Source organism: Sorex araneus, chromosome 9 (assembly GCF_027595985.1).
Source record: "Sorex araneus isolate mSorAra2 chromosome 9, mSorAra2.pri, whole genome shotgun sequence".
Taxonomy (NCBI): Eukaryota; Metazoa; Chordata; class Mammalia; order Eulipotyphla; family Soricidae; genus Sorex; species Sorex araneus.
In genome coordinates this window covers 37368410-37390556 of record NC_073310.1, presented here as the reverse complement: position 1 = coordinate 37390556, position 22147 = coordinate 37368410, and the positions used below count along the sequence as shown (strand labels likewise).

General features: G+C 39.1%; 1 protein-coding gene across 1 annotated transcript in view; it reads left to right on the top strand.

Annotated features, from left to right (window-relative positions):
* The window catches only part of FMN2 (formin 2), a 330212-nt gene that overhangs the window by 53030 nt on the left and 255035 nt on the right, over positions 1–22147 (top strand). Inside the window, exon 3 of the mRNA XM_055146884.1 lies at positions 14699–14846. Within this exon, the coding sequence (XP_055002859.1) occupies positions 14699–14846 (148 nt within the window). The remainder of the gene's footprint in view (positions 1–14698; positions 14847–22147) is intronic.

The window sequence follows — 22147 nt, the reverse complement described above, 5'->3', positions numbered from 1 at the left end:
TTTGCAATAGAGGTATTGAGTGGCCTTCATGTTCGGTCTATAGTCTTTCAGTTCGCATCTTCCAACCCAAATAGGTCCTCCCAACATCCTCTACTTGGTGGTCCATTCTCTATCTGAGCTGTCTTCTCCCCCAGCATTGAATTATTTTAAACGTGTTACTGAAAATAGTTACATGCAGAGGGAGAGTTTGTGTAGTTACAGTCAGATCAAAACACTGTCACTGTCACTGTCATCCCGTTGCTCATCGATTTGTTCGAGCGGGCACCAGTAACGTCTCTCATTGTGAGAATTATTGTTACTGGTTTTTGGCATATTGAATACACCATGGGTAGCTTGCCAGGCTCTGCAGTGCAGGCGTGATACTCTCGGTGGTTTTTCAGGCTCTCTGAGAGGGGCAGAGGAATCTAACTCGGGTCAGCCGCATGAAAGGCGAACGCCCAACCACTGTGCTATCGCTCCAGCCCCCAGATCAAAACAATCTGTTTAAATTTCAAATAAGTTATTCTTTCTAAAATTTTATTTTAAGGATGCTTAAATTTTATTAGTATACTAGCAGAACAGTCTCTTTTTAATTAATCTATGTGATTACTGCTGTATTTCCCAAAGAAGTGATAAGTAAGTAGTACTAAATCAGGAAACTGGTTTTAGTAATAGTGAGGCAAGTTTTAGTCTTGGAAAAATAGACCTTGAACTTGATTTTTATAAACACTTGCAGTGGCAGATTTAGACTAGAACTGGCAGTCTGGAGATGTTGGTTTAATCTGGGATGGGAAGAAAAATAATTCACTTTTATGGTGGAAAGCCCTTATGAAAAAAAAGGAAAGGAGTGCCAGAACCTGTCTTCAATAAAGATAAGGCAAGATGTTTTGAGTAAGTAGGCATCCCCAAGGAAATGACATGTGTAGTCAGCTGAGGACTAGGAAAGAAGAGAGGAAGAAAAAAGAATGTAAAACAAGATTCTTTTTGCTAGTTAGATATTTGAAAGCTTCAGAAAGAATGGAAGCACAATAGAATGATTCAATTTTAAGTTCTTTTCATTATACACACAAAATCTGAAACATGGAAGTCAGAATTTAACATTTTTTGTGATAAGCAATATATACTGATTTTATAAAACTATACATTTATAGAGCAGCTTACATTGCTTACTATGGCAATTTACTGTTTTTCTTTCAAAACTGTGTGCTATTATTAGCTACCTGTTTATAGAATAATCAATATAATCATTTTTTATAATATATAATATATAAAGCCAAAAATATAGAAAACTTTAACTTTCAGATTTCTGATATATCTGAAACAAAGTAGTTGATATAATTAATTACTCCTTAAGAACTGAAGCATGTGGGGCTGGATCAATAGCACAGCAGGTAGGGTGTTTGCTTTGCATGCATCGACCCGAGTTCAAATCCCAGCATCCCATATGGTCCCCCAAGCACCACCAGGAGTAATACCTGAGTGCATGAGCCAGGAGTAACCCCATGCATCACTGGGTGTGAGCCCCCCACAAAAAAACTATTCTTCAGGAGGGATGGGTATTTGATAATTGTGAGATTGTAACACAAACATGAAAGTTTGTAACTATCTCACAGTGATTCAATAAAATGGTCACTGTCACTGTCATCCCATTGCTCATCGATTTGTTCGAGCAGGCACCAATAACGTCTCTCATTGTGAGACTTATTGTTACTGTTTTTGGCATATCCAATACACCATGGGTAGCTTGCCAGACTCTGCTGTGTGGGTGCAATACTCTTGCTAGCTTGCTGGGCTATTAAAAAAAAAAGAACTGAAGCATGTGTGTAGTGTGTGAGAGAAAAGTGTGGGAGGGTGAAACTTTAGTATGGTGCTTTCTTAGTCATTATTATGTTAGTTTAATGCTTTTTGGGCTCTCTGAGAGGGATGGCGACTCTAGGAGATTCTGTGATGCTCTCTTCCAGGAGCTTTCTTTTATAGTCTCTGGATCTTGTCCATTGATGAGATTACATGGCACCAGGGGCAGTTTGTTGGTGTGACCGCCAAGCTACTGGTAAACTGGGGATCAACAACTGTAATAAACAATAGTTCATTACAGATGATATTCAAACACCCACACAACCAGCAAGCATCTTCCCACCACAATAAGAGGGAAGTGTGTAAATGTTGTTGATTTTATTCTGGGGCCCTTTAAGCTCATATATAAGAGAATACAAGCAAGTATGTTAAAACCAAACACATGTGTGCTGCTTTAGGTACATCAGTGGCTAGACGGCAGCGCGCTCCAGGAAAAACTGTGTTTCTCTCTTCTGGGAGCTTTGTTTCATAGTCTCTGGATCTTGGCCTTGGTGAGATTACATGGCTTGGGGGCAGTTTGTTGGTGTGACTGCCAAACTACTGGAAAACTTGGGATCTGGGTGGAGGAGGCCAAGTCCCTATTCCAGCAGGCTTGGAGATTTCAACCAATGGGTCCGGCATACTTGGGTTCCTCTGCTGGTTCCTTCATGGATAAGTCTCATCTGAACATGTGGCGAGTGGCCTTAAGCATGGCTGTGGCTGGGTTCTGGGGTTCTTTTTGATATATGTCATATACAACCATTTTCTTAAAACAACTCATAATGCTACTTAACAAGAACGTGCAATGTGATTATGTATCTATAAAACATTCAAAGGAAGGCTAAAAGTACAGTCAGTGGGCACTGTTGTGTATGGGACCGATTCATTATTATTTTTCTTACGTTCTATACACAGAAAAATGTGTGATTAAATGGAAAGTTTGGGGTTTAGTTCAAGAAAATTTGGGGTTTAGTTCTAATTGTTATTAATACAGCATTCTTTCACTCCACACAGCCATAGCACTGTGTCCCGTTGTTCATCTATTTGCTCGAGCGGGCACCAGTAACATCTCCATTGTGAGACTTGTTGTTACTATTTTTGGCATATTGAATATGCTACAGGTAGCTTGCCAGGCTCTGCCATGTGGGTGGGATACACTCTGTAGCTTGCCGGGCTCTCTGAGAGGGACAGAATTAGTCATAAATAGAATTAAAATATAAAGAAAATTAGAATTAAAATATTAAGCAGAATTATAAGAGAGAAGGAATCTGGAGTTCTGCATTCCATCAACGATCAAGAATCAGGGACGCTGTATCATTTGCCAAGGCGTCACAAATCATATGGGCCGGACATGTAATGCAATTTAGAGATGACCACTGGACTAAAGCTGTTACCCAGTGGATTCCACGGGATGGCAAAACACTGCATGGCCACTCACCTACAAGATGATCAGACTTATTCGTCAAATCCCTGAACAAATGGTTTGAAGTTCTTCATGTTCCTGGAGCAAGCAAATGCCATTGGACTACACTAGCACATGACAGAGATGAATGGAGACGTTACTGGCACCCACTCAAGCAAATTGAAGATCAATAGGATGACAAGTGATACAAGTGATAGTATAAAATAAATTAAATATATAAAAATTAAAGTATTAAATAGAATTACAGTATAAAAATGAATTAAATATAAAAATAATAGAATTTAAATATAAAGAAAATATTGACTAGTTTTAAATACTTGCTTTAAGTATATTTAAAAATTCTACAGAGGAGACCAATGAGTAAATTTTATAGTATCTGATTGTATTTCTGGGGCTAAAGTGATAGCACAGTGGGTAGGGCATTTGCCTTGCACTCGGCCAACCTGGGTTCGATTCCTCCGCCCCTCTCAGAGAGCCTGGCAAGCTACCGAGAATATCTCACCCCCACAACAGAGACTGGCAAGCTACCCATGGCATATTTGATATGCCAAAAATAGTAATAAGTCTCACAATGGATATGTTACTGGTACCCGCTCGAGCAAATCAATGAGCAATGGGATGACAGTGACAGTGACAGTGATTGTATTTCTAATAACTTATTCTTTTTATTGAAAAATATTTCATGAGACTGTCTCCAGATGACTTTGGACTTCTGAAAGGAAATAAGGTAAATCTGGGTAACATCTCCATTCACCCTGTTGTGTGCTAGTGTAGCCCAATGGTGTCTGCTTGCTCCAGAAACACGAAAAGCCTCAAACCTTTAATTCAGGGTCTTGACATAGAATTCTGACCATCTTGTAGGTGGGCAGTCATGCAGTATTTTGAAGTCTCGTGGAATGTAATTGGTAACAGCTCTATTTCAGCGGTTGTCTCTAAATCGCATTACATGTCTGGCTCATCTGATTTTTGATGCCTTCACAAATGATACAGCATTCCTGATTCTTGATTGTTGATGGAGGTTGGAACTCCAGATTCCTTCTCTCACTTGAGTGAAACGTGATACTCCAAGTATAGCTTGAACCCGAATAGCACCCTCATCCTGTTTTTGTAGGGCGCAGATCTCTGAGACGTATGTTAGTGCAGGAAGAACACATGGACAGTGCAATAATTTTCCAGTGTGTTTTATCTCTTTGTATTTTAAAAGCAGAGAAATGCTGGGCTGGATGTGGCAGAGCATTTGTCTTGCACGCTTGAAGTTCTTAGTTCCGGCACTACATAAAAACAAAAAGCAAAACTACATAAAGGAAAAAAAATTAAGGAACTGATGTTTTTTTAATCACCGTATCACTGTCATCCCATTGTTTATCGATTTGCTTGAGCAGGCACCAGTAACGTCTCCACTGTGAGATTTGTTGTTACTGTTTGTGTTACTGTTCGTGGCATATCAAATACACCACGGATAGCTTGCCAGGCTCTGCCATGTGGGTGGGATACTCTCGGTAGCTTGCTGTGCTCTCTGAGAGGGATGAAGGAATGGAACCCAGGTTGGCTGCGTGCAATGTAAACGCCCTACCTGCTGTGCTATTGCTCCATCATATGTTTTTTAAAAAATAGTTTCACACATAAACACATGACTACAATTTTTTACTGTTAAGCTTATTATATTAAAAGTTTTTAGAATTCCTCTTACCAAGGAAATTCTTAAGTGAGTGTCTGTGCTAAATTCTTAAGGGAGTGGGGGGAAGTGGGGGTCGAAGGTGGGGGAGGAGGCGTGTGGTTTCTGAAAAAGAAAGCTGTTTCAAGTAGAAATAATGACTTCTGCCAGATTCAAATTTAAGACAGTCATGACACAGGTTTTGAGGAGGTGGGCAAAAGTAAACAAGCATATATAATAAACAGAAAACTCAAATAGCATACACTAAGATTTCTGAGTGTAATTTTAGTATCAAATGCATACACAATGAAAATCTCAATTCCCAAAGAGCGGGAATTTGGAATCTATTATAAAAATGAAAGAGTACAGTTTAAAATCAGAGACATAAAGTGCCTTTCAGTAAAGCGGAAGGGAAAAACTGTAATACAACTACATAATAGAAAATGTGATCCATGATATAAAAATGAATTAGAATTGGGCTAGAGGAGCAGGGTTGATAGTGGGGTGGGTAGTTACTTGCCTTGCAGTCGGCCAACCTAGTTTGATAGCCAGTACCTCATATGGTCCTGAAACCATGTCAGGAGTGATCCCTAAGTGCAAAGTCAGGAGTAAACCCCAGCACCAGCAGGTGTGACCCCCCAAACAAAATTACAATAAAAAATATCAGAGTTGGACCAGAGAGCTATTGTATCAGGTAAAGTACTTGCCATACATGTGGCTGCTCTGGACTTCATCCCCAGAACCATATATGGTCCCACAGGCAGGAAATCACCAGGAATAATTTCCTGAGGAGTAAGCCATTAGCACTACCAGGTGTGTCATAAAAAAGGCAGAGCAAAACAAAACAAGGAAGAATCAAAATCTCCAGAGATATAAAACATTATAAAATGGCATGTAGACTATAATAAGACAATTTAAATTTTTTAAAATGGAAAAGACATATATAGAAACTGAAGAAGAAGCATATGGAACTCTGAGAGTTTTGAGAGGAAACAAAAAAAAGGAAAACAGACATATTGAAAAAAATCATAAGAAAGTCCCTCATAAGTGAATCAGGGGCTGGAGCGATAGCACAGCGGGTAGGGCGTTTGCCTTGCACCCGGCCGATCTGGGTTCGAATCCCAGCATCCATATGGTCCCCTGAGCACCGCCAGGGGTGATTCCTGAGTGCATGAGCCAGGAGTAACCCCTGTGCATCGCCAGGGGTGACCCAAAAAGCAAAAAAAAAAAGAAGTGAATCAGATGCTTAACTGTAAAGGACATAATAGTTCGGAAGCATGAATGCGGACTTCATCACTATGTGAGAATATTTGCAAAACTCAGATTGTCAATTTATAGAAAATTAAAATGAATTAAAAGTTGTGAACAAATTGTGTTTACTACCTTATCCCCAAACATAATGATTAGTAAAAACAGTGATGTAAGAAGAGGGGGAAAACTGGACAAAACCAAATTAGAGAGAAGTAAAAAATAATATGGGTGGGGCTGGAGCAATAGTACAGTGGGTAGGGCGCTTGCCTTGCACGTGGCCGACCTGGGTTCGATTCCCAGCATCCCATATGGTCCCCTGAGCACCACCAGGGGTAATTCCTGAGTGCAGAGCCAGGAGTGACCCCTGTGTATCACCAGGTGTGACCCAAAAAGCAAAAAAAAAAATATTTGTAAGCATAATTCATATAAAGCTGTTTGTATGACCAATATGGTAGGTGTAGGACAGGAGCCCTCTGCTGGCTTATCAGGGATTTTATCTATGCTCTATACTGACATATTTTAGACTGTACATTAAGAGTGGACTGCTGGTGAAGGGATGGGTATTCGAGCGTTGTATAACTGAGATTTAAACCTGAAAACTTTGTAAATTTGTAACTTTCCACAATAAAAAATTAAAAAAAAAGAGTGGACTGCTGCTTCTAAGGCAGTTGTTAGTACACTTTATTCCCTCTATCTTGCTACATAGATGCAATGTTTTACTGTCAATACTTTGAAGTACAGTTCCTGTATTTCACTTCTCATGTGGATTCATTGGCCCTGGCAGAAACACTTTCAAACAGATTTTATTCCCACATGTGTGAATGTCCTATCTCCACTCACCAATGAACCATGAGTACAAATTGAAGACTGAAGACATAATGCAGGAATTAAGGCAAACGCCTTGCATGTGTCTGACCTGGTTCAGTTCTGGCACCACATGGTCTTAGAGCCATTGCTGTGTGAATCCCTGGAGTCCCCTGAGAACTACCACGATAGTCAGAGTAATTTTGGGCATCACAGGGTTCAGCAGCATCTCATCCTTGGAAACTCTCATTGGTGATCACTGCTTGGGAGACCCCTGCCTTACTCATTTCCCTTCCCCAATACAAGAACAACAGTTCATCTCAGAGAATAGCTTAATTTCTGCTTTAATATACAGACAAAGTGCAATGCAAACTTCTTACATATTTTACTATCAGAAAAGTATGACCCTTCAATTTTTAAAGATGCTGTTCATACCCTTATCTTGTGTTTAGAAATCTCAATGAAGTACTTAAGTATGTGACTGTTGTTCTTTTCTAGTGAGATCTTTAAAATAAACTGTGGGGCCAAAGTGATAGTACAGCTGGTAGGGCCTTCCTCACGGCCAATGGTCTGATCCCCAGTACCACATATGGAGGTCCCTCAAACTCCCTGGGAGTCATTCCTAGGTGCAGAGCCAGAAGGAAACCCTGAGTACAATGAGATGTAGGCCCCAAACTAATCAATCAATCCAGTCAGTGAATTATTCTACATACAGAAGATCCTACTTCTGTAATATTTGCATGGGGCTAGTTATTACTTAAAACCTAGTTTAAAGATAAGATGAAAATGTGCTGTAGCTCTGTCGTCCCATTGTTCATCGATTTTGCTCAAGCTGGCACCAGTAATGTCTCCATTATGAGACTTATTGTTACTGTTTTTGGCATATCGAATACCCCACGGGTAGCTTGCCAGGCTCTGCCGTGCAGGTGTGATACTCTCGGTGGTTTGTCAGGCTCTCTGAGAGGGATGGAGGAATTAAGCCTGGGTCAGCCACGTGCAAGTCAAACACCCTATCCGGACCTATAATCTATGCCATTTTTTGGTTATTATTTTGCATCTTATTTATGCCTATCATAGAAGCTTATATTGGTTCTCTTCAATGGAAGAGAATTAACAAGTTTCACTAAAATTATAATAAGTTTGAATATAAGGGAATAGAGTAGTGTCATAGGAAACACATTTCTGTTTTCACCATATGTAAGATTATATAATTTGTTACCAATTTTATTGTACTTGAATTTTGTCTTTTTTTTTCTTTTTCGGTCACACCCAGGGATGAACAGGGGTTACTCCTGGCTCTGCACTCAGGAATTAGCCCTGGTGGTGCTCAGGGGACCATATGGGATGCTGGGAATTGAACCAGCTGCATGCAAGGAAAACGCCCTACCCACTGTGCTATTGCTCCAACCCCAAATTTTGTCTTTCTTGATCATGCATTGTGTATCTATTATTTAAAGGAGCTTTGAGACTACCATCCCTCTATGTGACCTGTCATTGTCATTAAAATTTTGCTGTGGCTGGCACATGATTGTATACAGAATAATATTTGGGGGGGAAACAAGGGAATATAAATATAAATATAAATACTTTTGAAATACTACTGACTAGAGATTATTCTTGATTTAAAATTTTTTGTCATATATTATATATGCAGGTCTACTCTATAATAACTGGTTCAATCAAATAATATAATTTCATATTGCTATTCTTTCTCAGAACAAATTGAGATAAAGTGAAGTATTTGTGTAACTTCATGAACTATCAAAACTTGAGACTTCATTATTATTTCTTCATTATTACTTCATTATTATTATTGTTTTGGGGTCTTTTGGTGGGGAGACACATAGAGTGGTGCTCAGTCCTTACTCTTGGCTCTGTGTTCAGGAATAACTCCTTGTGGTATTCTGGGTGACCATAGAAGGACACATTCAAGGCAAGTGACTTACTTTCTGGACTATCTTTCTGGTTCTATTATTTCAGTTTTGAGGCAAAGCACACAATTGAAAATATCAATGAACTTGATTAAAATGATGAAAATAGACTGAAAGAAACCAAAGATGCTGAAATGAGACTGTCTTTTGCTTCCATAAATACCACATGTGAATAGTAAATATGTATAGCTCAAAACTTTCATAGTAGTGCAGGAGGCTTCAGAAGATTGGGCAGACAGACCTACAAAACCTGCATGTAGCAGGACCCAGGGATCAATTCTCAGTTGTCCTTTCTAGAATTTTCTTTTCAGTTTTTAATTATCTAGTCAGTGCTGGTTGAATCTTCATCAGTATGTCAGGCCCTTCAGTTTCACAGGCAGAATAGGGAGTTCCTGATGGATGATCCTAGATGATTATTTCACCCATTCCCTTTTACTCTTTTGATGACTAATGAGCAGGAGGAAGTTGTCCAACCACAGGCAACTATCTTAAACCTGGCACCCATAATCTTTCCCTTTTTATCCTCTTGGATTTGTGATTTTATCACCTCACACTTCCTGGAACTCTACCTATCCAGTTTAAATATTTTTATATGTTTTTCACAAGATTTCATGTTTCAGGTCAGAGAGCTGGTATAGAACATAAGGCATTTGCTTTGCATGCGTCTGACCCATGTTCAATCCCCTGGCACCCAATATGGTCCCCTGAGTGATTCCTGGGCTTAGAGTCAGAGTAAGCCCTGAGCACTTCCAGGTGTGCCCTCCTCCCCAAGCAAAACAAAGCAAGCCAAAAGATCCCATGTTTCTAGGAGTTTCATAACTATCATCAAGTTTTTGTCAGACCAGGTGACAGTTCCCAGATTTCCACTTGTGCTTGCAAGCAGCAGGGCAGAGGTCACTGCTTCCTCTGCTGCCACCTCGTGGTCTCCATGCACTTGTGCAACAGACTCACGGGAGGGAGTGATTTAAAATAAATGCAGGGAAGAATAAATTAAAAATAAAATAAAATAAAATAAATGCAGGGAACAATTTGGTTATTCACATAAACTGTGTATTAAAATATATACCAGCTATGTATTATTTTTGAGTAAACTATACAGTTTTTATCTCTTTCCATATAGCTCTGCCTTGTGGCAGAATGTGAAAAAAAATGTGCTGTTGGAATTATGTGCATGGGAAACCATCATTAACAGTATTGTAAATTAAAGAACTGTATCACTGTATCACTGTCATCTGGTTGTTCATCGATTTGCTCGAGCAGGCACCAGTAATGTCTCCATTCATCCTAGTCCTAAGATTTTAGCAGCCTTTGACACCCAAGGACAGTAGATACAAGGGCCAGGAGGATTGACCCATAGCTGGAAGACTGCTTCACGAGCGAAAGGGAGAAGGCAGATGGAATAGAGAAGGGATCACTAAGAAAATGATGGCTGGAGGAATCAGTCGGGATGGGAGATGCGTGGTGAAAGTAAATAATGGACCAATCATGATGACTTCTCAGTGTCTGTGTTGAAAGCCATAATGCCCAAAAGGAGAGAGAGAGTATGGGGAATATTGTCTTTAATGGAGGCAGGGGGAGGGTGAGAAAGGGGAGGTATAGCAGGGATATTGCTGGTAAGGAATGTGCACTAGTGGAGGGATTGGTGTTTGATCACTGTGTGATTGTAACCCAAACATGAAAGCTTGTAACTATCTCACAGTGATTCAATAATAATAAAAATAAAAGATTTTAGCAGCCTCTCTTTACTTGTCCTTCCCAATGGTACCACATTGGAGGCTCTTTCAGGGTCAGGGGAATGAGACCCATCATTGTTACTGTTTTTGGCATATCAAATACGCCACAGAGAGCTTGCCAGACTCTGCAGTGCAGGCAGGATATTCTCGGTACCTTGCTGGCTTTTCTGAAAGGGAGAACTAGACAATAAGAGGTTTCATGGCCAAATTTCTGGGATCTTTGTTTTATAGTCTGTGGATGTTGGCCATTGATGTGATTACACGGTTCCGGGAGCAGTTTGTGGGTGTGACTGCCTAGCTACTGGAAAAAGGGGGATCTGAATGGAGGAAGCCCAGTCCTGATCTGAACAGGCATGGAGATCTCAGCCCTGGGTCCCGCATGCCTGGGTTCCTCTGCTGGGTCCTTCATGCATGAGGCTCATGTGAGCGTGTGGAGAGTGACCTTGAGCATGACTGTGGCTGGATTCTGGATGTCCTTGGCTCCAGAATTACAGAACACCAATCAATAGAAAATGCAAATAAATGAAGGGCAAATATTTTTGCCTGATTTGTTAATGGATGCAATTAATATGTATATACTTTGGGGGTGGCAACACATTTGGCAGTGCTCAGAACTACTCTTAGCTCTTCTCAGGGATCACTTCTTGTGAGGTTCAGGGGATCATATGGAGAAGCAGGGATCAAACTTAGGCCAGCCACGTGCAAGTCTTGCCACCCAAAATATGTATACCTGAGTAAGGTTATTATATACTTGCAAGTAGATTAAGCTGTAACACATAACTTGATGCCTTTGTTTCCTATATGACTCCCATAAAATACTTATTTGGTATTTGTTAAGCAAATGAATAAAATGGGATTACCAACCTCAGTCACTAATTGCACTTATAAAACATCAGTGGTGTTATTTATTTTTATTTGATGAATGCACTCATTATGCATTAAGTGAATTTTGTGTAGTCATTTTAATATTAGGTGGTACAGAATTTGTAGGACCTGTTATTTACATTCTACCAAAAAAATTAGTGAATTTGAGGAAAGACAATAAAATTCTCAGAAAAGTGTTAAGCAACCGTTACTAATTGCCAAAATGAGAGATGGCAGGATGTTATATAAGAATTCTGATTTGGAAGAAGTTAAGGTGAGGTGGAACTTACATGGTTCCATGAATTGATAGGATTGGAGGAGGGAATTTAAAATGAAGTCAACTTAATTAAGAAAATGTGGAGAGGCTTCATATTTGGGGGAGGGAGGGAAGGTGTGAGGGAAAGAGGTAGAGAGGGAGAGAGAGAGAAAGGAGAGAGAAGGAGTGATGGAGGGAGAGAAGTGTTTGCCACAGAGGTAGGTGGGATATGTGTATGGGAAAGAAACTCAGTACATCGGTGATGGTAAATGTATACTGGTGAAGGGATGGGTATTGGAATATTATATGACTGAAATCCAATCATAACCAACCTTGCAATCGTGCATTTCATTGTGATTAAATAAAAACATTAAATTAATAAATAAAGTGGTATGGTGCTAAAAACAGGAAATATGGAGAGGTGAGTTTGCAATGTAGATAGGAAGGATATTCAGAAATTTGGTGATAGTTTGAAAAGCATGAAAGAAACCTGTATTAGATATAGAATCAACAGATGATTCAGAAGTTCTACTTTTGAGGAATAGGAAATGTTGTGTGAACGTTCAGTTGGAGGTGCTGAGACAAGGAATGGGAAAGAAATTTATGTCATGGAAGGTCTAGGTTCTCTCAGACTCCATGACAAAGGTAGAGTACCCCGAAATCTCCTTTAATTGATCATGGTACCTCTAAAGAGCACAATATAGTGACATCATCAAAAGCCTCAGAAGAAGTTACAGAAGGAATATTGAGGCAACAAAACATGCATTGTTTCCTTGCATCTGCAGGCCAGTAATTTTAGCCTATGGAAATGTTAGGGCGTGGATCGAGATCTCCCTTACCGACAAAGAGACTCCAGAGACTGCAAACGGCAAGCAGGGTTTATTGTAAGACTGGCTAGCCAGGGTCCAGCCGCCTACATGGACACGCAGGTCCAGCAGGTTGGGCAAAAGACCCCGAGCTTCTCCAAAGGAGATCTTATATAGGCCTTCCTCGGCCATTACAGCAGAGCCCGCGCATTTCATAGCCAATGGATTTGTAATATTACAAACTTTCTTTTAAATCCATTTAAAAGGACATCACTTCTTAGCCTATGGTTTTAGAGATCAGTATTCGCACCAGTATTCAGGAATGTCCCGGTTCTGGGGGCAGTCCTGGGTCTTGTGATATGGGTCTTGTGATATGGGTCATGTGATATGGGTCTGGTTATCTGGTCTGACCACCACCCTTCTTGTGACCCAGGGTGCCTGTATCCAAATTCCTTGCTCAGGGACAGATAGACAAGTTATTCTACAATGCAGGCTCCTGTAACAAGAGTCTTAAGAAAGCTAGATTCCTGTGGTCTGTCCTGGGCCAGTTCCTCACACACCCACATGGAAGAGCCTGGCAAGCTCCTCGTGATGTATTACTTATGCCAAAAAACAGTAACAAGTCCCACAGTGGGGATGTTACTGGTGCCCACTTGAGAAATTGATGAACAATGAGACGATAGTGCTACAGTTATTTGTTCAGTATGAGTCCTGAGACAGTTGTGCAAACTAAGTCAGAAAGGGAAAGATAAATACCATACAATTTCACTCATAGCTAGAATAGAAAAAAATAAAGCAAACTGACAATAGAAGGAAAGTAGAAACAAATCATTTGGTCTTGACAAAACAAATATGGTTGTAAGGGTAAGGAGACTAGGGGGTGTGTAGAGCCAGTAGAAGAGGTAGATTGGTTGATGGGGGTTTTAGATGATAACTCATCCTATGGTGAGGTGATATTTAGGATGTAGAATAGTTGTCATTGTTTGACTCTGTACATCTGAAACTTATTCAGTGTTGTAAGCTGATGTTACAAGGAGGAGAAAGAGAAGGAAAAGGAGGAGGAAGAGGAGGAGGAGGAGGAGGAGGAGGAGGAGGCTGTTTATTTTTTTTCCCCCAATGGAGCCATTCACTATTGGAGAGGTTTTGAAATCACATAACTAATATATCTGGGGTGTGGTATGACAATGATAGCATGTGACCCCAAAACTGGAGTACTAACTAAACTATCTTTCTTTTGTTTTGGGTCTACACACAAAAGTGTTCAGGGGCTATACCCATCTTGGTGTTTGGTCCTTGAGAAATCACAGCTTTCTGTGCCAGAATATTTCTATTGAGTTCCTTTATTCTTTGGCAGTTTCACTTGCTTTTTAATTGTTTCTATTCTAATAGTTAACAGTCTAGATCCAAGATAAGTTAATTTTTTGACTTACTGTAATTGAAGAGAAGAAAGCTATTAGTATTCCCTGATGCCCAAGTACAGCCTGTCTTTTGACTCTGTACAATTGTTTAAGTAATTCTTATTAGGGACATCATATTCAAATGTACTAGAGATGTTCTTTCAGAGAATTCTTTGATTGAGCATCTGGATTTTCTGAACTTACAGTTATTTCCATGTTATACAATATCTCTATCACCAGAGAAAAATACTTAGATTTTACTATGGAAAAGAATTTGATGCAACTATAGTTGAAAATCAGACTGGAGTGATAGCACAGTGGGTAGGGCGTTTGCGTTGCACGCAGCCCACCTAGGTTCGATTCCTCCGTCCATCTCGGAGAGATCAGCAAGTTAACGAGAGTGCGCCCACACGGCAGAGCCTGGCAAGTTACTCATGGGCATATTCAATATGCCCAAAACAGTAACAACAAGTCTCACAATGGAGACGTTACTGGTGTCCGCTTGAGCAAATCGATGAACAACGGGAGACAGTGCAGTGTGAGTGCTATAGTTGAAAATTAAGTGATTGCATGAATTTTTATTTATATAAATTAGTATGAGTTAAATAGTTGAAAATTCAATTTAATGTTTTGCATATATATGCATATATAAATTACAGGTGTTTGTTATGTATGTTTATGTGTATGATAGAAAGTCTGTAAGTCAAGAAGATGATTTGTCCATGATTGAAGTAACAGGTCTTTTTTTTTTTTATCCTAAAATGTAGCAAGATCAACTTTATACTTGGGCTGCAGTTAGTCAACCCACACACTCACTGAATTACACGGAAGGGCAGTTTCCCAGGAGAGAATCCTCCGTTTGGCCATCATCTAAATCTCCCAGTGAAGAACAGAGACTCAAGGATACTGAAACAGGTAGGAACCCAGGAGCAGCAACTGTTCTGAAAGTGCATTACAAAATATTAGTGTTCTGCTAACTGAGTCGCCACTCTTCTATATCTCCAGTTATAATCTGCAGAGAAGTTTATGAAATCAATGGGAGGCTTGGTAAATAGAAAAATTTTCTGCTTCACTTTCCTAGCAGCTGGGAGTTTGGAGGAATGTGACGATGAGATTGTCCCAGTTGTTATTGTGTAATCTCACTTTAGTACTATTATTTCAAATACGTGGTGGAGTTCAAAGCTTTGTATATATGTAGACTGTGTCTTATGGAATATTTCTGTCTTTTGCCTTCAAAGGGGTGTTGGGTGTCCTTTCTCATCTTTATAACTCTCTTTGTAGCTTTCTTTAGTCATGTGACTTCTTCAGAGAAAACTTGAGAGATAAGTAAAGGTAGATATTTTATTAAATTTTAAGTAATCACTTAAAGATTACACAACATGCAAATATAATATTTATTTTTCTCATTTTTCCCTCTTAGTTTTTTCTTTTGTTTTCTTAAAGTATTTGCATTGTTACTTGGGAATACAGCTACAGTGCTACTTGGAAATATAGCATCAGATTAGTATTCATCATCATCATCATCATCATATTCATCCCGTTGATAGTCGATTTTCTTGAGAGGTCTCAGTAATGTTTCCATTCGTCCTAGCCCTGATATTTTAGCAGCCTCTCCAATGTGGCTCCTTCCCAAAGGTGCCACATTGGAGGCTCTTTCAGAGTCAGGGGAATGAGACCCATCATTGTTACTGTTTTTAGCATATTGAATATGCCATGGGGAGCTTGCCAGGTTCTCCCAGGCGGGCAGGAAACTCTTGGTAGCTTGCCAGATTGGTATTACTTTTATTAGGCATTTAGTAAGAAGACAATTTCTAAGCCTAAAACTAAAAAACACTTTATCATATAGAATAAAAAGTTATATTTGTGTAACAATGTTTCTGGAATTTGATTATTCCTTCTTTTTTTTTTTTGCTTCATTTTGGTATATTGGACTGAGCAGAAATATTATCATCTGAGCCACAAGTGAAAAGAATACAGGTCATCATCATTTTTCAGGAATCATTCCCTTGTCAAATAATTTTCTTCGTGAGGCTAGCTTAAGGTTCTCTCTATCAATATTGTTTATCCTTTCAAATAATTAGCTCATGGTTTCTTTGATACTTTGTGCTTTCTTTTTGATTTTTTAAAAATGTGTACACTTACGTGGGGGTAGCGGTCCCCAGTGGTACTGGAGCCACCAAAGGTATGCTTAGTGGAACTAGGGAGACCATGCAGTTTTAAGGACCTGTGCATTCCAGGCCTGGATTTCCAGTCTTTTGAACTATTTCCCTGTCCCGCCACAATATTTTTTATTATCTTATCTCTTCTACTGACTTTGGGTACCAGTTATTCTTCTCATGGCCAGTTAAATTTTCTGTTTCGTTTTTCCTTCAGTGTTTTGTGCTACACCCAGAGATGCTTAGGGTTTATTCCCGGGGGCCCCAGGGGACCACGTGGTACAAAGGGATTGAATGAGATAGATTTTTATGTGTGTGCCAAAACAGCCTGTGGACCATTTTAGGGACACAATATCCAATTCCAAAGGTTATCAATGGATACAAAATCTCAGAGAGAATTAACCTTAATTTACAAATTCATAGAGAACAGGAGTGGGATTTCTAGATGTGAATGTGCGTTTTATCTTTCTTGTTTCTTTATATATCTTTTTCCTATAAAGATGTTAATGGCCAACAGAATGAACTTAAGAACTGATTCTGTCTGTTTCTGTCTCTGTTTCTGTCTCTGTCTCTCTCTCTCTCTCTCTCTACACACACACACACACACACACACACACACACACACACACACCCCACAATTGACAATACTATTAATGGTCAGGTTTCATGCATAAAACATTCCAGCATCATACCCTCTACCAAAGCATCTGATTCCCTCCATCATTTTCCCAGTGTTCTCCTTCCTCCCTGGCCTATCCCCATCTACCCTGTCTATCCTGCAATAATATTCTTCTAATAAAAACCAATTCTCAGGGATTTTTTTTGCTGTTGGACATTTATTTCCTATCTTTCTTAATTTCCACATAAGAGAGAGCTCAATCTATTTCTGCCTCTTTCCTTCTGACTAACTTTATTCAGAATGATAATCTCCAGATCCATCCTCATAGCAGCAAATTGTATGATTTTATTTTTCAAATAACTGTTTTTAATTAAAAAAAATTGGCACAGAAAATCCTGAAGGAAAATATATGAGGAAGAGTTAGTAGAGACATGGTAAGAAGTACATTTTGCATGTTGATTTCAGGATTTATAACTCACCTTTGTTATCTAAAGTATTACAAATGAAAATAGATCAAAATGAAAGTAACTTTGGATAGAATAAATTATAAAGCCAAGTGAGCTAGCTCATGGAGATCTATTTCATAAAAAATGTCTTAGAAAAATTGGGGGCAACACCAAGCTTAAATCTGAATTTTCTCCCAGGGATCATACCTGGTGGGGCTTAGGGAATCGTATGGGATAATGGTGATCGAACCCAGAGAGATGTGTGCAAATAAACCATTCTACCTACTGTACTATCTCTCTGGCCCCGAGACTAGCTATTTTTACATAGCTATGTATTATCCCCTATGTTTATTAATTAAAAATCCATATTTCAAAGAAGTACATAAATTCTGGTCTCTATTATTCAAGAGAAATATCTCCAGTATGCGCTAATGAAAGAGATTCTTGTGGTATTATGAAAATAAGCATCATGAATGTTTTTTCATATTTTCCCCAGTTTAACATGTTCATTAAGGTAATGCAAAAATTGTCCAAAACAACAAGGGACTTTGACAGTGATTCATCTCTTAGCTTTTCATTTGATGTGGGGATACTATAAACTATAACTCATTGACTAAATCTTTTGTAGATAATTTTTACTTTTCATTTAGTTTTGTGAAATCAGCATAAATTGTTCTTTTCCATATGCTAATTAAAGCCTGTATAGATGTCTTTTTTTGGTAATAAGGGGCAAATTCCTATTCTTAAATAATTGAATGAGCACATCATATAGATTTCGCCTCTTTGTGGAGAATTACATGGTTCTTTTTTCCATGTAATTCCATTTCCTCTTTTAATGGAGGTACTATGATTTACAATGCAGTTAGTGATATTTTTATGCATACAGCTTCTTAACAGCACATTCACCACCAAAATTCCCACATTCTTCCATCAGTGTCCTCAGACCCCTCCAATCGACCCCTGCTCCAGAGGGTGAGCTCAGTTCTGTAGATCAATTCTCCAGTTACATTGCCTTACCATTTGCTGCTTCCTCACTGATCCCTCCTACCCTCCCACCCTCCCATCCTCTCCCTCCTTCCCTCACACTCTCCCTCCCTCCCTCCCTCCCTCCCTCCCTCCCTCCCTCCCTCCCTCTCTTCAACCCCTCCTTCCCTCCCTTCCTTCCTTCCTTCCTTCCTTCCTTCCTTCCTTCCTTCCTTCCTTCCTTCCTTCCTTCCTTCCTTCCTTCCTTCCTTCCTTCCTTCCTTCCTTCCTTCCCTCCCTCCCTCCCTCCCTCCCTCCCTCCCTGTTTTTCTCTTTGATATCTTTCTTTCAGTACATCTTTTGATCTTTCTTTCTTTTATGGATATAGCCATAACTTTTTGATCAGAGAATCCTTTTAAAGTTTATATTGTTTGTTTAATTTTGAAATGTTTGAGTTTTTCCCCCTTTCTGTTTATTTTTGTCTTCCAAAGCATTGTGTCCTGAAAAGATAGTTCATAAGATTTTGTTCTTCCTGATTTTATGAAGATACGTCTTGTGACCCAGAATGTGGTCTTTTTTGGAGAATGTCTTGTGTTCACTGGAGAAAGATATGTACTCAACACTTTGGGCATGGAAGCCTATCTATTCTATTATTTCTTCAACACTACTGATTCCCTGTTGAGTTTTTGCCTTGTTGATTTCTTCAGCAGTAATAGAGGAATGTTACAATCTTCTACTACTATTGTGTTTCTGTCAATGTCTTTCTTCATGTCTATTAGCAGTTGTTTTAAGTATTTGGTGGACCATCAATAGATGCATGTTTATGTTTAGGAATGTGACTCTATGATTTATGGATCCCTTGATCATTACAAAATGATCATCCTTGTCCCTTGTAGTCTTTTTAAATTTAAAGTGTCTGGTATAAGAAAGTACTCCCAGTCTTTTTAAAGGAATTATTTGTCTGAAAAAATATTTTCCAGGCTTTTATGGGTTTTTACCCTGTTTACCCTAAAGTTCAATATGCTTGTGAAAGTTTTTCTCATATTTTAAGGAAGCTACTTTAAAACATTTTTTGAAGTGAAAACAGCTTTTATTTAGAAAGTATGAGGAAGGGGAAAGAAAGTGAGGGAGCTAAGAGCTGCATTTTCCCCATCACAATAGGGAAAATGCAGGTAACACATGTACTCTGGCCACACATTAACCCACAGCAACACACATGCTGCTTCTTAAATACTTTTAAAAAATTGGCTTTATATTCCACAAATGTGTGCAGTCATTCTATGTCTGTCCCTCTCTTTCTGACTGATTTCACTTAGCATAATACTCTCCATGTCCATCCACTTATATGACCGTCAGGAAGATTGCTCCACAGCTTGGAAGCTGGTCTCACGTGCTAGGGAGAAAGGCAGCTGGGATAGAGAAGAGACACTAAATAAATGATGGTTGGAGGGCTTGCTCGCAATGGAAGACGCATGCTGAAAATAGACTGTGGAAATGATGGCCACTTAGTACCTTTATTGCAAACTATAACACCCAAAAGGAGAGAGAGAGTAAGAGAGAATGAGCCTGCCACAGAGGCAGGGGGTGGGAAGGGGAGGGGGTGGCAGGAGCAATACTGGGAACATTGGTGGCGGAGAATGGCCACTGGTGGAGGGCTGAATACTTGAACATTGTATGACTGAAACGCAATCACGAAAGTTTGTAAGTCTGTAACTATCTCAGGGTGATTCATTAAAATAAAATTTAAAAAATGGCTTCAGGACTATGTATTTCTTAAGCTGTTTACTGTCCATGAAGATTTGTATTAGAATTTTTTTTAATTTAGTCACCATAAAATTACAAAGTTATTCATGATTAGGTTTCAGGAATATAATGTTTCAACATCAATTCCTTCACCAGTGTTCCACTTCCCTCCACCAAAAGCAACCTCCATTTTCTTCCCACCCATCAGCCTGCTTTGTATTATTCCTTCAAATTGGAGTGATGGTGGATAGGTATTCTTGTTAAAGTGTTCATTTCACTTGAGTTTTCCTTACTGTATCCCACAATTCTCTGTAGAGTCTCATTTGCTATGTCTACCATGCATCTTAAAGGAATTCCTTTGTATGTAAGTTCCTTCTTTGATCTTGTTGCTTTCACTGTTATGTTTCTGTCTTTGGCTTCTGTTTTTCTTATTACAATTGTATTGGAGTTTTCCTATTTGGACCTATTTTGGTTGGGACCCTTTGGTTATCTTGAGTCTTTGTGCCTGCACTCCTTAAGTCTGGAAAATTTTCTGGTACTATATCGTTGACTAGTGGTTCTTTATTGACCTTGCCTTCCTATTTCTGAGAGACTTATATTGATTCTTATATTGTTCATCTCAATCTTATCTCATAGCTCTCTGGTGTATTTATTTCTATTCAGAATTTTCCCATGTTATGCTATTTTTCTGGAGCTTTTCTCATCTCATCTGGAGCTCACTAACTCTAATATTTTCCCTTAGCTGCTCTTACTCTGTTACTAAAACTTTCCACTGAGATTTTTATTTCACCTACCAGGCCCTTTGTTTCTGCCACTTCTGATTGGAATCGGCTTATTTCCACTCTAAAACTTTCTGGTGCTTTATTTGCTACCTGTAGTATCACTTCTTTGAATTTATTAAACATCCTTATCTTGGTGACTCTAAAGTCATTATCTTAGCGATTGCCCAGAGTGATCATTTCCAACTAGTATTGTCATAATGGATCCTCCTCTATCTTAACTGCCATCCATCTCCCACATTATTGACCAGTCCTTTTGGCTCATGTTCCCTGGCATTTATTATTAGTGTCATACTGTTATATATATGTATATGTACATATATATGTATATATATTATACTGTTTTATATATATCACTGTATCACTGTCATCCCATTGCTCATCAATTTGCTTGAACGGGTGCCAGTAATGTTTCCATTCATCCCTGTCATGTTCAGGATCAGTGGAATTGTTACTGTCACTGTTACTTTATTTTTACTGTTTTTGACAAATCAAATATGCCACAGGTAGCTTGACCATGCTCTCTCTGCCATGCAAGATTCTATTATATATATATATATATACATGTATATATATGCAAATTTCATGACCTCAATTTTTCTAACAGCCGTGTAGTATTCCAACATGTAGATATGCCATAGTTTCTTCAACCATATGTCTGTTCTCGGGCATTCAGGTTGTTTCCAGCTTCTGGCTATTGTGAATAGTGCTCCAATGAAGTGCAGCTGGTATTTATGCTGAGTGTATTTGGACCCCCATGGTATATTCCCAGAAGTGGTATTGCTGGGTCAAATGGGAGCTCAGTTTAGTTTTTTTTAGTTTTTATTGTTTTTCCAAAAGGTTGAACCAGTCAACATTCCCACTAGCAATGAATGAGGGTCCTTTTTTCCCCACATCCATTAAGTGTTGAAAGGAGGTAAAAGGATATGCATGATAACCTTTCGGCATCTGTACCACAAATCATATTGCATAAAATGAGAGAGAGAATGAGATGAGAGAAGAAAGGTGCCTGCCATAGAGGCAGGCTGGGGGCAGGGGGTGAGGGGAGGGAGAAACTGGAGACACTGATGCTGAGAAATTACACTGGTGGAGGGATGGATGTTGGAACACTGTATGACTGAATGCACTCACAAACAATTTTGTAATGCTGATTACTACTGGTTGAATCTTCTGTGCAATTTTCTTTACTCAGTGAGCTTGAGGGCTTTCATTCAGTTCCTTTGTTGTGTCTATTGTGCTCTGAATCTTTAGTTCACCCCCTAGGGATCCCTCTGAGGGATTTAGCTGAGTGTTGCTGTTTTCCCTCTGCTGGCATTATCCCAGATATTTTTTTTTATTTTCTGGTTTGTGATTTTGAGACCTGATGTTGATTTTAGGTCTGTTTAATACCACCTTGGTCCTGCTTCTCCTCAAGCTATGATTTAAGGCTCTATAACTTTATTACACCATCACTACCTTTGTGAGGACTTTTCCATGGGGTTGTACATGAAGCCAGAAATGAGGTATTAAT